We start from the raw sequence: 17,498 nt of genomic DNA, 5'->3' as shown, positions 1-17,498 counted from the left end.
TTGATTAAAAAGTTTCTCAGAGCTCTGAAATGATGTTACTTTCTGAATTAGCAGATCATAAAGGCTTTACAAAGGAGCTCTTTGGAAGTACATGTTGATGAAGTGTGCTGGCTTTTTTGTACCCTGCATCTGCTGACAATTCTTCAACTCAGTCTTCTTGATCTTTTAACAACTTGCTTAAGACTCCCATTGGAAGTTTTAGCTCCTAATTTAAGAAAGATTTTTAAAAATCTGTTTCAGATCCATAGTTATGTTTTGTAAAAGATGATGCAAAGATTCCTCAACAGAAATGCTCACTGGCCCCATAGGTGGGGTTGGGCCCTGGTTTGCCTTTTTTTTTTTTGGCTCTCGCCCCTTTATTACTTCTTTATCTATACTTTTAGGTTTATAGACAGTACTATATAGGATGCAAACTACTTTCTCTATGAATTACATCTTTTATTCTTTTAAAATATCAGCTTGATATTGCTGTTTCTTTGAATATATTTTTAAATGTTATGCTTGATCTGTATTAAGAAGACTTGAGCATTTATAATTTTGACCAAGAAGGCTTTGGTTAATGAGAGACTATCCTGTTAAAGTCATATTTATTTATTGCTTTCTAATAGGAAATCTTTCATTTAGAGATGAAGAGATTAATTTGTCAGTTTTCATAACATGATGTTAATCACATAATTATTTCAATTACAAAGTGAGAACTAAAAATAGTCTTAGAGGATGTGTACAAAGCCCTGTTTGTACATCTTTGTACCATAATGTCAAAGTAATGCTCTTATGAATGAGGCTGTAGTTTATAATGAAAGAAAACTATCTTTGCAGAATTTACATACCTACTAGTATCAGTAAGTGTAGTAATCACTAGTGGTTAACTGAGAAGATGATACTTCTCAGTTATCTTCCTCACTAATTTGGGTGCCTTGTGCGTTTGGGTCACAGTGTTAAATACTGCGATTATGAAGTGCTATGTGATTGTCTCTGATTTTGAGAGAAAAATAGGACTGGAAATTGGCTGGCTGTCACACCACCAGGGAGCTCAACAGGTGGACAAGTGAAAATAAAAATAATTTAAATTGTAGAACATTATGAAGACTAAAAAGGGAAGAAGTATTGAAGAGTGATTTTAAGAAAGAAAAGGGACAAAAGTAGAAAATGTAAATAAGCACTTGTTCTAGGATATGTGGGGGTATATATATCCTATAAAATTCATAAATAAACCTGAAGAGATGCTGGGAAGAAGTGGTCATCTATTTTACAGAAAGTTAGAGATTACTGAGACATGCTAAATCTCAGAACTTAGGTCATGAAATAATGTTACTAGGCCTTGGCATCCTTTGAAACTGTGCTACTTCTGAGGTTTTTAATCTTGAAATTCCGTTCTCTATAATAATCCTCCCCCATCCCTACATTCTCTTCCTTCCATTAAACCTCCTCTTTGACCTCCTTAGGACCAAGTCTGTTGATCCTGTTTAGTCCCCATGTTTGAGAGTAGCCCTGACTTCAGATCCACTGTTGGCTCATGCAGCTGGATATTTCTTTGGAACTTTTAATGGAGATATCACATACATAAAGAAAATCTACTCAGGTCATAAGTGTACAGCTTGGTGAATTTTCACAAACAGAATTCTTCGTGTAACTGGAGTCCATCTGAAGAAATAAAGCATTGCTAGCACCCCAGAAACTCCTCTTGTGCTCCTTTAGTATTGAACCCAGGATAATCACTATCCTGACTTCTACCAGCATTGATTGGCTTTCTGGCTTTGAACTTCATAAAAATGGAATTACACAATATATGCTTTTGTGTGTCTGACTTGTTTCCCTTAATATTGTGTTTTCAGATTCATTTGTATTTTCCTGCATGTAGTTATTCATCCATTCCCTTTGCTGTGTAAAATACATACTATTTTTTATTCATTCTACTGTTTATGGGCAGTTTTATAATATCTAGTTTCTGGCCACTTTGACAAGTGCTGCTGTAAATACTCTTATTCCTGTCTTCAGGTAACTACACACATGTGTACACACACACATGTCTTCTGGGTATGTCCCTCAGAGTAGAGTCGCTGCATCATCAGATATGGGCATGGTCAGCTTTGGTAGATACTGCCACAGGTTTCTCAAAGTGGTTGTGATAGTGTATGCTTTCTGCAGCAATATATGGATATGGTTATATAAATAACCTTATATGGTTATATATGATATTATCATATATATTACCATATCATATATATGGTTATATGTATATATCATATATGAAGATATGGTTCCCATATCTTCATCAGCTTTTTAATTTTTCTCTTTTTCACTTTAACCATTCATACCTAATAGGTGTGTAGTAGCATCCCATCTGAGTTTTAATCTGAATTTTCCTGAAGATTGATGAAATTGTGTTCCTTGACATATGTTGTAGCCTTTTGGATATCTCTTTTGTGAATTGATTTTTCATGTCTTTTGCCCTTTTTCTGTTGAGTTGATTTTTAAAGTATTTTTAGGAGTTCTTTATATGTGATGTATATAAGCTTTCTATTAGATGTATGTATTGCAAATATCTTCTTCTGTTCTGTGGGTTACTTTTTCCCTCAGTTAATGGTTTCTTTCGATGAGCAGAAGTTCTTAGCAGTAGTTCAGCTTACTAAGTTTTTCCATTTTTGTTAGCTTTTTGCTGCATCCTATTGAAGAAAATTTTGCAAATTTCAAGGTTATGTTGATGCCATCTTATTTTAAAATCTTTATTGTTCTGCCTTTTACATTAGATCTGCAGTTCGTGTAAAATTTGTGTGTGGGATGGTGTGAGGTATGAGGCAGCAGCACTTACTGAGCACCGTTTTCTCTGGTGTCACTTTTTGTTTTAAATCAGGTGATCATAAATGGTGGGTGTGGTTTCATTGGTCTTTCTGTACTTGCCCCAGTATCACAGTCTGTTTGAATCTTTGTAATAGGTCTTGATATCTAGTAGGTTCAAATCTTCCAGCTTTGTTGTTAAGATTGCCTTGATTATTCTTAGTCTTTTGCATTTCTACATAAGTTTTAGAATTACTTTATTGGTTTACACACACATATACCAGGTGAAATTTGATAGGATTGTGTAGATTCTACACATCAGTTTGTGAGAATTGATATCTCAACCGTGTAGCTTCTGTGGTGGCTCAGTTGGTAAAGAATCCACCTGCAATGCAAGATACCCTGGTTTGATTGCTAGATCAGGAAGATCCCCTGGAGGAGGGCATGGCAACCCACTCCAATATTCTTGCCTGGAAAATCTTCATGGACAGAGGAGCCTGGCAGGCTGCAGTCCATGGGGTCTCAAAGAGTTGGACACAACTGAGCGACTAAGCACAGCACACACCGTGAAGCTAGTAATTTTAAATTCAGCCTCACTGATACCCTTGATTATCTTCTTCATTTTTTCCCCCCACTTAATCCCGTAAGCCCTCAACCCTGGCTTAATTTAGCTAATCTATTTTCTTTAATTATATCCCTGGGCTGCTTAAGAAAATCAAATAATATTCTGGCTGACTCTCTTGCTTAAGACCTTGGTTCTGCATTTCATTTATGAGTTGTTTCCGTTCCCTTTCCCTAGGGCTGTCCTTCCATTCTTGTACAGCTCTCAAGTAGCACAGTAACTCCTTGCAAGCCTTCATCCTGTTCTTAGCACTCATGTGTATGTGGAGATATCTGAAAAACAGTTGGAAATGTGGCGTAAACCTCAAGAGAAATGTTGGTACTAAAGATACAGATTTTGGAGTCCTGAGCATGTCATGGTATTTGAAGCTATAGGTGTGGATTAGCTAGTTCATATAGAAAGTTTGTGAAGTAGGAAGAGCCAAGAGCCAAGAATGTAATCCTGGGGAACAAAATCACTCAAAGGTTGGGCTGAAGAGAAAGTAGAGAACATGACTAATAGAAGAGGCCACATAAGTTGAAGGAACAGTAAATAGATGTATTGGAAACTAAGGGAAGAGAAAATTTCTAGGAATGAGGCTTAGCCAGTGGTATTACTTGATGCATATGCGGCAGTAGCATGCTAAAGGAAAATAGGCTGGCACATTTGACTGGTAACTTCAAGAGTAGTACTCAGTAGCCAGTAATGGGTCGAGAAAGTGGAGTGTGGACTGCTGTCTTAAGAACATGGGTAGAAATAAGGGAGAAGGTAGTCCAGCTGAAACCGAAGGTGTGATCAGAACTTTTTTCTCTAATGTCTGCTGCCTAGAATCAGCTTGTTTGAAGCTAGACTCATTTTGCTTTATCTGCTGAGATAATTCTTATCTCAATTAGCGGTATTACCTTTTGCCTAGTTGCTCTAGCTAGAATCCTTGGAATCTTTTTTGACTTCTTTCTTAAACTTAAGCCCCTCTGCCCCCCGCAAAACACTGTTTAAATGGTAAGCAGGAATCTTTAATTTTACCTCAGTAATGTCTCCTTATTCCTTCTCTTGACCCCTTTGGCTGCATTCCTAGACTGAACTCTTCTCTCTTTCCTTGAAATTGCAGTAGCCTTCTTCCTGGTTCTTATTAGTCTCCCTGCCCCAGTCTTCCCCTCTACTCTCATTCATCTTCATTCTACCCCATTTATCTTCTTAAACATAATTCTCATCATGTGTCGATTTCTTAGAGATCTCCTTGTCTTCCAACTGCCTGTGGTATGCAGTACATTAATTTATTAAGTAAATGAGTACTGATTATGTGTCTGGCATTGTACTAGGCACTAGGAATACAGTGGTGAATGTGGGACCTCCTGTCACCTAGCTTAATGAAATATAAAGGTTTTTACGATGTGGGTCCCAGCTTATGTTTCTAGGATCATCTCCAACTCCTACTTGTATACTCTGCTCATCTTAGACTACTTCCTTTTTCATTGGCACAATCCATATTATGAAATCACTGTTTGCACATGCTGTTTCCAACCCAGAATGCCTTTCTTCTGTTTGTCATGTTATTAAGGCATGCTGTTTATAGTCAGGTGGTATTTATTTTCTTCAATCAGCTGTTGGCTGTTAGTTAACTAGTAAAGCACCTAGACAGGTTTGAATATGAAGACATATTTGGCAACTAAAAATATAATCTGTATAACTGCTCCTACTTCTTTCAGCTATAGGAAATAATTTTTTGGAGTGAAAAAAGTAGGGAGAGAGATCTAGAGTTGAAATTTAATTCTGTACTGTGCCTCTCTGGTCAATAGCAATGCATGGAAAAGGGGTGAAAAACAGCGAAAGCATATGTTTATTTTGGAGAAACCCGTTAATGCCTGTTTGACTTAGAGAGTATTTGGACTTTTGAATTAATGTATCCATGTTCTTCTAATTTAGACTGATGATGAAGATGAATCTTTTGTTCTTGAAGATCCTACATTGTTAAACATTGATACTATTGATTCTCACTCTTACGATACTTCATCTGTGGCAAGCTCAGATAGTGGTGACAGGACCAACTTAAAAAGGTAAGTATTCTTTTTTTTAAAAAGTTGAAGTATAGTTGATATACAGAGTTGTGTTGATTTCTGCTGTATAGCAGGAGTGACTAAGTTATACATATATATATATTCTTTTTCATATTCTTTTCCAATATCCTGGGATATTGAATGTAGTTCCTGTTCTATACAGTAGGACCTTGTTGTTTATCCATTCTTCATGTAATTCTCCCAGTCCGTCCCTCCCCCACCCTTCCATCCCCTTGGCAACCACAAATCTGTTTGTCTGTGAGTCTCTTTCTGTTTCATAGATTCATTTGTACCATATTTTATTTTATTTTATTTTATTTATTTATTTTTTTTGCCCCCACCCGCCCGCGGTCTCGCCGGGCCCCCAGACCCAGGTGAGGGGGCAGGGCCCCACAGGCCGCTCTCATTTGTACCATATTTTAGATGCCACATAAAGGTGATATCATATTGGTATTTGTCTTTCTTTCTCTGACTTAATTCACTTGGTATGATAATCTCTGGTTGCATCCATGTTGCTGCAAATGGCATTATTTTTTTTTTTTTTTATCCAGTGTATATAGGTACCACGTCTTTGTCCGTTCATCTGTCAGTGGACATTTAGGTTGTTTCCATGTCTTGGGTCTTGTGAGTAGTGCTGCTATGAACATAGGGATGTGTGTGTCTTTTTGAATTATAGTTTTGTCTGGCTATATGCCCCAAAATGGGATTGCTGGATCATATGGTAATTCTATTTTTAGTTTTCTGAGGAACCTTCCTACTGTTTTCCACAGTGGCTGTACCAGCTTTCATTCCCAGTAACAGTGTAGGAGCATTCTCTGCTCTCTATACCCTCTCCAACACTGGTAGACTTTTTAATGATGGCCATTCTGACTTTTTAATGACTGGTGTGAAGTAGTACCTCATTGTGGTTTTGGTTTCCATTTCTCTAATAGTGATGTTGAGCCTCTTTTCATGTGTTTGTTGGCCATCTGTATGTCTTTGGAGAAATGTCTGTTTAGGTTTTCTGTCCATTTTTCGATTGGTTTTTCTTGTTGTTGAGTTGTATGAGCTGTTTATATATTTTGGAAATTAAACCCTTGTTGGGTGTATCGTTTGCCAATATTTTCTCCCATTCTGTAGGTTGTCTTTTCATTTTGTTTAAGGTTTCCTTTGCTCTACAAAAAGCTTGTACATTTGATTATGTCCCATTTGTTTATTTTTGTTTTTATTTCTTTTGCCTTGGGAGACTGACCAAAGAAAACATTGGTACGATTTATGCCATAGAATGTTCTGCCTATGTTCTCTTCTAGGAGTTTTATGGTGTCATGGCTTATGTTTAAGTCTTTAAGCCATTTCGAGTTTATTTTTGTGCATGATGAAAAGGTGTGTTCTACCTTTATTGCTTTATATACGTCTGTTCAACTTTTCCAGCACCACTAAGCTAAAGAGACTTTTTCCCCCTCATTTTATATTCTTGCCTTCTTTGTCGAAGATTAATTGACTGTAGGTGTAGGGTTTATTTCTGGCTCTCTGGTAAGTATTCGTTTAAATCACACTTGTATATGATATGGTCTGCTGAAGCCCTGCATGGAAAGTAGAAGGCCACTTGCTGCTGCTGCTGCTAAGTCACTTCAGTCGTGTCTGACTCTGTGCGACCCCATAGATGGCAGCCCACCAGGCTCCCCCGTCCCTGGGATTCTCAGGCAAGAACACTGGAGTGGGTTGCCATTTCCTTCTCCAATGCGTGAAAGTGAAAAGTGAAAGTGAGGTCGCTCAGTCGTGTCCGACTCGTAGCTACTCCATGGACTGCAGCCCACCAGGCTCCTCCATCCATGGGATTTTCCAGGCAGGAGTACTGGAGTGGGGTGCCATTGCACTTAGGTGGAAATAAAATGCTTGTTAGACCCTGAAGATTTTGATACTGTTGAGAGCATAAGAAGGTGGATACTCTGTCAGTCTTCTGCACCTCCAGGGTGTGTGCTCAGTCACTCAGTTGTGTCCAACTCTTTGTAGCCCCATGGACTGTAGCCCACCAGGCTCCTCTGTCCATGGAATTTTCAGGGAAGAATACTGGAGTGCCATGCCATTTCCTACTCCAGGGATCTTTCCTGACTCAGGGATCATCTCCACTAGCCCCACCTGGGAAGCCCCCAGTAGGAAGCTAAATATAGCCAGGGAGTCCCAGAAGCAGGAGAGCCTTTAGAGGGTGCACACATCAGACCTGGAGCAGTGTCCATGGTGGAAATGTGGAGATGTGTGGGAAAGGTGGTGGGAATCACCTCACCAGCCTTCTGTTCCCTCCACTCCTTCCTCCACCACCTTCCTCCCGCCGTCTAAGGACAGCTCCAGCATTTCTTCATTCCCTTGGAATGGGTTCAGAGGAGAGTTGCAAAGATGATTAAGATTTGGGAAAAAGACTTCTAACCCTAGATAGCTTCATTTTGGCTGCTTTCACCTTCCACATTCTTGGAGAGCACATGAAAAGGAAAAAGAAGTGGAGGAAGCATAATGTAAATGTTTTATTGAATTCATGTGTAACTTTAATGTTGATAACTTGTCGGTGTATTTTTCTTCAACTTCTTAAATTTTGCCTGTATCAGGGCTGTATTCTTTAGGTTGTCAACTCTTGTGAAATAGGGGCCATGGCTGGGTATATTAACTTGTTTGTCAGTTTCTTCTACAACTAAACTTTGTTCTGCTTTATTGAGATATAATTGACATACAGTACTGTGTAAATTTAATGTATATAGTATAATTCTTTGATATATGTATATTATGAAATGATTAGCGCAGAAAGGTTACTTAACACCTTTATCACCTCACATAATTACAATTTTTTTCTGGAGTCAGAAAATCTAAGATCTACTTTCTTAGTAACTTTCAAGTATATAAGTGTTGTTAACGATAGTCATCACCCTGTACATTAGATCTCCAGAACTTATTCATCTAAAAACTGTAAGTCTATATCCTTTGACTAGAATCTCTGTATTTCCCCCAGGCCCTGGATATCACTATTCTAGTCTCTGTTTCTATGAGTTGCTTTTTAAAAGGTAGTGATTTTGTTTCTTTTGGGTATACAACCCAGAAGTGGGATTGCTGGATCACATGGTAGTTCTATTTTTAATTTTTTGAGGGACCTCCATGCTATTTTCCATAGTGGCTGCACCATTTACATCCCTACCAACAGTGGCCAGGGATTCCTTTTTATTTGGATCCCCACCAACACTTATCTTTTGTTGTTTTGATAATAGCCATACTAATGGGTATGAGGTGGTATCTCATTGTGGTTTTCATTTGCATTTCCCTGAAAATTAGTGATGTTGAGCACCTTTTCATGGACCTATTGGCCATCTGTATGTCTTCCTTGGAAAAATGCCTATTTAGGTCCTCTGCCCGTTGGTTTTCTTGCTCCCGAGTTATAAGAGTTCTTTTTATATATTGGTTATTATGGGGTTAAGGGTTTGCAGATATTTTTCCGTGTTCCATAGTTGCCTTTTATGTTTTGATTGCTTCTTTAGCTGTGCAGAGGCTTTTTAGTTTGATGTAGTCCTATTTATTTATATATACTTATGTATAGCATATGTATATCCACTTTTGTTGCTTGTACTTTTGGTGTCGTACATAACTAAAAAAATCTATGCCAGTACTACTGTCAGGGGCTTTTCTGTTTGCTTTTTCCTAGGAGTTTTGTGGTTTGAAGTCTTATGTTTAAGTCTTTAATCCATTTAATCTTTGTGAGTGGTATAAGACAGAGGGATGATTTCCTTCTTCTGCATGTGATTACCCAGTTTTCCTAGCACCATTTGTTGAAAAGAATATTCTCTCCTCATTGAGTGTTCTTGGCTCCTTTGTCAAATGTTAGTTGACTGTATATGCAAGTGGTTATTTCTGTGCTCTCTATTCTGGTCATTGATCTTTGTCTTTTTTAATGTTAGTACCATACTGTTTTGGTTACTGTAGCTTATAATATAGTTGGAAATCAGAAGGTGTGATGCCTCCAGCTTTGTACTTTTTTCTTAAGATTACTTTGGCTGATAGAGATCAGTTGTGTTTCTATAAACTAACAATGAAATATATAAAAAAGAATAAAAATCACATTTACAGCAGCATCAAAAGCAATGAAGTAGTTAGGAAGACGTTTTGGAACAAGGAGGTGAAAGAGTTGTACATTGAAAGATAAAGACATTGGTAAATTAAAGAAAACAAATGGATGGAAAGCTTTCCATGTTCATGGATTAATTAAAATGTTCATACTACCCCTGCCTATGTATAGATTTGGGTCAGTCCCTATCAGAATCTCAGTGACATTTTTCACAGAAAAGCAGTCCTGAAATTTGTATGGAATCACAGTACTTAAGTGTTTTTGATGGTTTGGTCATTTACCTGCTTAAAAGCTGTGGTGTCATCTTTTTGCCCACATTGTAATGTCCGAACTGCTTTGCATAGTGTCACTCTGAAGCCTGCTTACTATTTTGACGTAAATGCAGAGCACTCCCACATCTGCCTCCTGGCCCATGCCTTTTGTGTACTCACACTCCCCACACACACTGTACACCATTACATCTTCATATTTTTGCTTGTGCTTTTTTTTGGTCCGACAGACTCCTAGTTATCCATCAAGGTCAGATCAGATGTCTTCTCTTTTCTATAACTGTCCCTGATATCCCCTTAATAAACAGGATTAAAGTCTTATTTTGTTTCTATCATGCTTTATTCATTTTTCTTTTCTAACATTTATCCGTTAATTTGAGTGAGTTACTCATTAGTCCCTCTAGCTAGGATATGAGATCCTCGAGAGTGGAAACTATGAGCTTTTTATATTTGTATCCCCAGAACATACTTTTAGTCATGAAAGCCAGGTGGGAGTAGGTGTTCAGTGTTTGGTAAAAGCTTAAAGAAGTATTTTTTGTACAGTGATGAGTAGGGTAAGTGAAAGGAGCTGTTAGTAGGAGCATCAGAGAATGAGTAATGAGTCGGAAATTTGAGGCAGTTGGTTGGGAAAATGAGAGGGTCGTTACAGACGACAGTAGGGCAAGAATGGTTGCAAAGGTGGAAGGCAGGTAGAGGTGATATAAACCTGTAAGCAGGGCTTCTCTATAGGCAACCTTCTGATGAGTAGCAGAGTCTTTCGCTGTAGTTATTAAGGTGAGCAAGGAATAGGTTGAATCTGTGAAGAAGAGATGGTGGCTTTATTCATTTTCCTGCTGTGCTTCTCTGAGTTTCAGGGTGAATTTAGTATAACATTTTAATGTGAGACTGTTAGACTTTATACCTCTTCAGAAAACAGAGCTAACAAATTAATACAGTATTGCTTTCTGCTTTTCTTGTTTTTATTTACTTTTTCTTCTTTCAAAGCTTTAAAGACCTTGCCTTTTCAGTTTTTATTTTCTGTTCTTAAACGTTTTCCTTTTTTTTTTTCCTTAAAGAAAGAAGAAATTACCTGATTCTTTTTCACTCCATGGATCAGTTATGCGACATTCACTTTTGAAGGGAATTTCTGCCCAGATAGTGTCTGCAGCTGTAAGTATTTTGTTCTCTTCCCCCAGCTTTATAACCTGCAATGGCATAATGAAGCAGGAATGAGCATAAAACAAAGCACAGCACTTCTCTTGGCCCGAGGCTTAAGAAAAACAGAATCTGGCTTTCATGGGTTTTGTGTGATTATTTTTGACTCATAAGACATAGCTACACATCTTGACATAGAAATTAGTGCAGCCATGAAATAAAGGTCTGCCCGGAGTCTCGGGTGTGCCTAAATGAAATATGGCAGCAAGCCTAAAAGAAACACTATCTGCCTTTTCTTTAAATTCCTTTTCAGTTTAGTTGCCATCTTGTGTATTTGGTTGAGGTAGAGCGATTTTTTTTTTTAGTGTTTTCATATGGAGGAATGATTGATCAGAATCTTTTACAACTGAGTGATGTTTTTATAATTCACAAAAGTCTTTTCATGTACCTTATTTCATATACTCTCACAACTTTGAAAGTAGGGAAAGCCGTATCCTATTTTACAAATGAGAAGACAGACTCAGAGGTGATATTAACTTGTCTTACATCATTGGGTTAGGAGATAGCAGAGCAATTACTCAAAATTAGGGGTTTTTGGCTCCAAGTCTAGTGCTGCTTTTGTTGTGAAATGGGGGTGGTATTGGTGAAAGTGGCCAGTGTGTAATGGCTGGAACAGAGTATCTGTGTCTGTTTTGAAAATGGTTTGGAGCACTGGATTAGTACAAAAATATTTAATAGTCCATTAAGACAATAGATGCTGATTCTGGTATGTTTATCAAATTTTCCTTTGGCCTCAAGGCTTATAGTTTTACGTAGTCTTTCGGTTTTGGTTTTCTGAATTCAAATATATAGATTATATAAGTAATAGTAATAATAATGATGTTGATATGAATCGTGATTCATATCCCAGGAACTTTGATATGTTTTTATGTTCTTTTCATGGAGTTTAATTAGTGTTTTGCATATTCAGTTTGGACAAAGTTTTATTTTTTATGAGGGTAAGAGATTGATAGAGAAGTGGATCATGACACCATAGCCACATTGTAATTTTTAGGTTTATCAGTGAAAGCTCTTGTTGCAGACCACCCCCCCCCCACGCAAAAAAACCAGAACAAACAAACAAAAAAACCCCCAAAACAACAAAAAAGGAAAAAGTGTTCTCTCTGGGCATTTGGTATACCCCGGCCCAGCTCATATATCATGAAGTCAATTTAAATAGAGAGATAGGCAAGCAATGGGGGAAACCTGGGCAATTGTCCTTCCTCTTTTAGGTGGAGAGTAACTCATATTTGCTAGAATGGGAACCACCTGTTGAGGATTACATTTCCATGACGTTTTCTGAATTTAATCCTTATGTAGGTGATGAAATTCATTCCTTTCAAAATCAAGATGAACCAGAACAGTCATTTGACCCACCTGTGCAGTTTTAAAAATATTTTGAATAATGGAGACTGAACTAAAACTCAGACATTGAACAATGATTAGATAAATCTGTTATTTAAAAGGGTTTCTCTTTTCTCTTGAAGAGGAGGGAAAAATTCTAATAAATCCCAGAGTGTTTGCATTCTGTTCTTATTTCATTGCCATGGCTGAGCTCCTTTGGTATGTTAAAATGAAAACTGCTTTTCTTGTGACAGTCTTCATACTTTGTTTTTCTCATTTTGGATTACCAGCTCAATTTAAATTGTATGCTTTGCTGTGATGGTTGGTTTATTAACATGTAAAGCTAGTTATATTTGGGGTATCTCCTCTGAATGGCTGTTTAGTAATGCCTTCAGCCATGTGGATAGTGATGTTATTAGGGCTTCCTGTGGTGTTGACCATCATAGCCTTGTAGTCTGTGCCTGGAGAACACTTAGGAGAGATGAAACTTTTGGAGTTGTGAACTTTGTTGTTTTGGAATCCTCCTCAAAGTAATATGACGTGGGATTATATTTAAAATCGACTCAAATTAACTTTAAAGTGTATTTATCATTTTATGATCACCTAAGATAATGGAGATACCTTAAGATAGTGATTTTGTAAAATGTGTCCATTGCGTAAAAATTTCCTAAGAAAAAGCAGATTCCTGGGCACTATCCCAGACCTACTGACTTGAAATCTAGTTCTAGCAGTGTAGCTAGGGATCTGCATTTTAACAGATATTCCAGGTGATTCTGATGCTCCTTGACTTTTGAGAGTCACTATCCTAAGCTGTAACATCAGTGCTAAAATTCTGTAGTTGGGGGCAAAAGTGATGGTTCCCCCTCTTGTCTGAATCATATATGTAAAGAGAGGGCCTTATACCATTTTTTTGTTTAAAAGTGGAAATATCTTTTCAAATACTTTTTTTTTAAATTTTATTTAGGACAAAGTAGATGCTGGCTTGCCTACAGCAATTGTAAGTATACTTTAAATAATCTTTTAAAAGTAACCTTTCTATTACCAGGTTTTCTTAGATTTATTCTTCTGATACTCAGTTATTACATACATTTTACGAGGATAAATTCATATGTCATTTACTGCCAGTAATCATTTAAAATTTAGTCGTGTTGAATATTCTCTTTCTAGTGTATTGTTACTCTTCAGTTTTGTTTTTTGAGATGCATATAATGGATACTGATTAGCCCATTTCCAGATTTATTTTATGTGGTACTATCCTGCCCAGTACATTTGCTCCTTCTGTGACTTGACCTCCTTTTGGTTATAGGGAGTGGAAACAGTGTTCGGTAAAATCACTTTGTGGTAAATAGTACATTTAACAGCTCTGAACTCCATTGCCAAGCTTGCCAAATAGTAAATCTGTGGGGGTGATTATAGAGAACTGGGGGATATTGAAAGCACACTAGTGCCCTCTTTTCTATTTTCAACTATTTCCAGCTGCCTCCTGTAGCTCTCTTATTAGTCAGTCAATTGGTGAGGGAAGTGGGCTGAGTTTTGAGTATTTCTGGCGCCTTTTGGCTCTTGTGAATGAGCTGGGGAAGGTCTTTCCTGTTCTTTTCCCACACCTTATAGGAGGCTCTTGGTTGGGTAGCATAAGTGCCTTTACTTTGTCTGGAAACTTGAACTTTTTTTATTTTAAATTGCTTTAGAGGAAGTTAAGTGGCATGTTTTTGCCTATAATGTTGAACATATGATATTTTAGTATTGTTACCCTTAGAATAAATTTAGAGGGATGCCAAGAAATAAGATGTTCTGAGTTTTATCTTGCGTTTTGCCTCCTAGATGAAATTTTCCTTATTTATAATAGTTGGTGTGTTATCTGGTGTCTAGAGGAAAGAAGACCAACAAATTTAATTCTGATTATTTCAAGATCCTTGATATAATGTTTTAAAATATAATCTTCTCTTTTGTTCTCAGGCAGTATCCAGTTTGATAGCAGTGGGTACATCTCATGGATTGGCCTTAATATTTGGTAAATTTTCTAGCTGCTTATTTTAAATATTAAGTATTTGAGTTTTTTAAAAGATAATATCTCTTAATCACAGTTTTTATAGTAAACTTTATTTTTCTGAAAAATGCCAGAAAAACTTGAAGAGTAGCAGTCAGCATTTTTATAGTTAAAAAGTGCTTGACTCAGCTTCATTTTGTTGCTCATTGCAAGTTTATTTTCTTCTTTATGAATTTATAAGCTATCATATCATATCATATACCATTTGACTCTCTGCAGACCTAGACAAAAAGAATGTAAAGTTGAGAGCGACAGGGTTTGTCATTTTGTCTGCCTCTGGTTTGTGGTGGTGGTAATTTTTTTATACTAAATCATATCTGAGTAGTAAGTATTTGAAAAGATCGTCAGGGAAAGATTTCCAGGCTTTCTCAGTAATTTTCAGTAACTCTTAACTGATAGTAAGGTTTTTTCATTTACATTGTAAATCCCTCTAAACTGAAAGTTTTTTAGCCTATAATCACTTTATTTTTTGGGTTGAGATGAGAACTTCGTTAGTTTTATTTTTATAGTACGTGATAATCCTAAGTTGTTTTTTTCATTTTTTTTCCCTCCGTGAGACTAAATAACTCTGATTTTCATCTTTCTTTGCTTTTGCCCCCAAACTATGAGCAAAACATTTTTTTTTTTTTTTTTTTCAAAACACAATAGAAAATTCTCCTGTCCTTTAAATACTACTAGAAAATGTTTTCCTGTCATTTTTAGTGTTCTCACTGATTTTAAAGCTTTTGGAACTCTCTCACATGGAATTCCGGATGACACTGTATTTTAGTAAGGATGCTACAGAATATTATTTATGGAATACCTGGGAACACTTTAATAGCAGAACCATAATTTGATCTTTGTGGTCCTTGCATCTTTATCATGATTGAATAACTAGTAATTTTCCCTTGTTTTTGAATAATTTGACTTCCAAGTTTTCCATTATACCAGAAGCCTGTTCATCATGTGATTTTAACATCTAGTCTTTTCAAAGGTGATGGATACAAATTATTGTCTGGGGATGAGAAGAATGGAAACAAAAAATACAATTCTCTAGAGAGAACTTTAGAATTGATTCTTTAATTATTTCTCTTATTCCATAATATGTGTTCATAATAAATTTAGATGAGCAAAAAATTGAAGATACACCAAAATCTGCCATCCAGAAATAATTCCTAACATTTCTATATGACCTTGAAATCTTTTGTCCTGTACATATGTGTATACATATGTGCACTCTCCAAATTGGATCATGTTAATTTGTAACCTGCTTTTTCATTATAATGAACATTTTTCTATATAATTATTAAAATCATGTGTAGTATCTTTTTTCCTGTTTTATCAGCTTTTTTGTTTTAAAATAAGTATGGTTGATTTACAGTGTTGTGTTTAGTTTCTGGTGTACATCAAAGTGATACAGTTCATGTGTGTGTATATATATACACATGCCCACCCACACACACACACATATATATTCTTTTTCATATTCTTTTCCATTGTGGTTTATTACAGGATATTGAATATAGTTCCCTGTGATATACAGGATTGTGTTGTTTATCTATTTTATATATAGTGGTTTGTATCTATTAATTTATCCCTCTCCTTTAGTAACCATTAGTTTGTTTTCTGTGTGAGTCTGTTTCTGTGTAACATCATTTTAAATGGCTACATGTATCCTGTTAAATGGATTCACCATTTAATCAATCATTTTCTTCTATAAGACATTTAGGTTGTTTCTAAACAAAAAAATAGAGTGATGACCATCTTTGTAACTGCAGTTTTTTGTGCACATGATTACTTCTTTCAGACAAATTCCTAAAAGTGGACTTGCTTATGTCAGGGTATGAACATTTTAAATGTTTCTGATGTATATTGCCTAACTGCCTCGTAGAAAGTTTTACCAACTTGCTCTCCTATCAGGTATAAGAATGCTTGTTTTCCTATGAGGGCAGGGTTGGTATTAGATTGATAGAATTTTGGGAAAGAATATTGAAAGGACTTTTAGTTAGTCACCTTATTTACATATGAGGTGTTTGAGAACTGGAGAGAGGTTAAGTGACATGTACCAAGCCAAATTCAAAATCAAAGTATACTGAATCCCAAGATTAGTATGTTTCCACTCCTCCAAGTTGTTCACCTGTTCTGAGAGAAATGGAGGCGAATTCCAAGATACAAAAAGGAAAGAATGCAAGAACTAAGATGAACAAGGATAGACTATAATGCATATGTTTATCTATCAGCAGAACATGTTTATTTTTGTTCCCCCTTACCAGTACTCACTCTCAACTCTCTCTGCTTTAATATCTCTTCCTTACCCCCCAAGGTTCTAAGAATATGTGGCTGCTTATAATCAAACCCATGTAGAATTCACTGCAACAAATTAAAATGAAGTCTTTTAAAATAAAAAACTAACAGGGGAGAACAGTACAGTGTCTTTCATTGCTGTCTCAATTTCCTTGGGGCTGCTTTCTGATTTTTTATAGACCCAAGCAACTTTCTTGTGGATTTGATGAAACAGTAATCTTTCATTAAAGTCTCATGAAAAAGAAAGTATGCCATAATGAGCATTTTGAGAAAGAATCATAACATTCTAGTTATGGTTTGGATTTTTAATCATGCAGTTAGTAAATTTTACTCATTATTTTTGTAGGAATCAGATATCTGGACAATGAGTTTTAACAAATGGATTAAAATTTGCTTGAAAGTCAGGAACAAATGGCAGAGTAATAATGCTAAGAAGTGTCTAGATTTGAGGTCTGGGTTAAATCTGATCTTTTAAACATCTTTGTTGATCATAGGAAAAAGTGCAGCAGGAAGAACTTGTTTAAGTACCATTAGAGTCTCTTTGGAATGAAGGCCTGGGTCATTAGAATAGTAATCATTGTAAGTTTCTTAAGCACGATGTAGAATTCCTATTCTTAAGGAAGTAAAGGTATGTGGTATTTGTTATATATCTTGGTTCTTACCTAATTATAGGATCTCAAAAATCTGACTCTTACTAGAGATATATCCCTATCCTAAGGCCCTTTAGTCTTTCATTTTTTTGAGTTGTTAGTATACCTTAATGGATTATCTTTTTGAAATTGTTTTATCAAATTTAATGGACTTGGATTTACTATGCTAAAATTTGGATATTATGAATTTTTTCTATTTCCATAACCAATACCTAAAT

The 17,498-nt window shown here is 36.2% G+C and overlaps 1 protein-coding gene across 8 annotated transcripts in view; it reads left to right on the top strand.

Moving 5' to 3' along the window:
- Window positions 1–17,498, top strand: part of VPS8 (VPS8 subunit of CORVET complex) — a 296,010-nt gene that overhangs the window by 11,360 nt on the left and 267,152 nt on the right. For all 8 annotated transcript variants that reach the window (XM_019958543.2, XM_070790662.1, XM_070790672.1 and 5 more), the window contains exons 4-7: window positions 5,303–5,433; window positions 10,839–10,932; window positions 13,265–13,297; window positions 14,257–14,311. In XM_019958543.2, the coding sequence (XP_019814102.2) occupies window positions 5,303–5,433; window positions 10,839–10,932; window positions 13,265–13,297; window positions 14,257–14,311 (313 nt within the window). The remainder of the gene's footprint in view (window positions 1–5,302; window positions 5,434–10,838; window positions 10,933–13,264; window positions 13,298–14,256; window positions 14,312–17,498) is intronic.

The sequence above is a fragment of the Bos indicus genome, chromosome 1 (genome assembly GCF_029378745.1).
Source record: "Bos indicus isolate NIAB-ARS_2022 breed Sahiwal x Tharparkar chromosome 1, NIAB-ARS_B.indTharparkar_mat_pri_1.0, whole genome shotgun sequence".
Lineage (NCBI taxonomy): Eukaryota > Metazoa > Chordata > Mammalia > Artiodactyla > Bovidae > Bos > Bos indicus.
The sequence above is the reverse complement of the archived record's forward strand: the minus strand, read 5'-3'. Positions and strand labels throughout refer to the sequence as shown.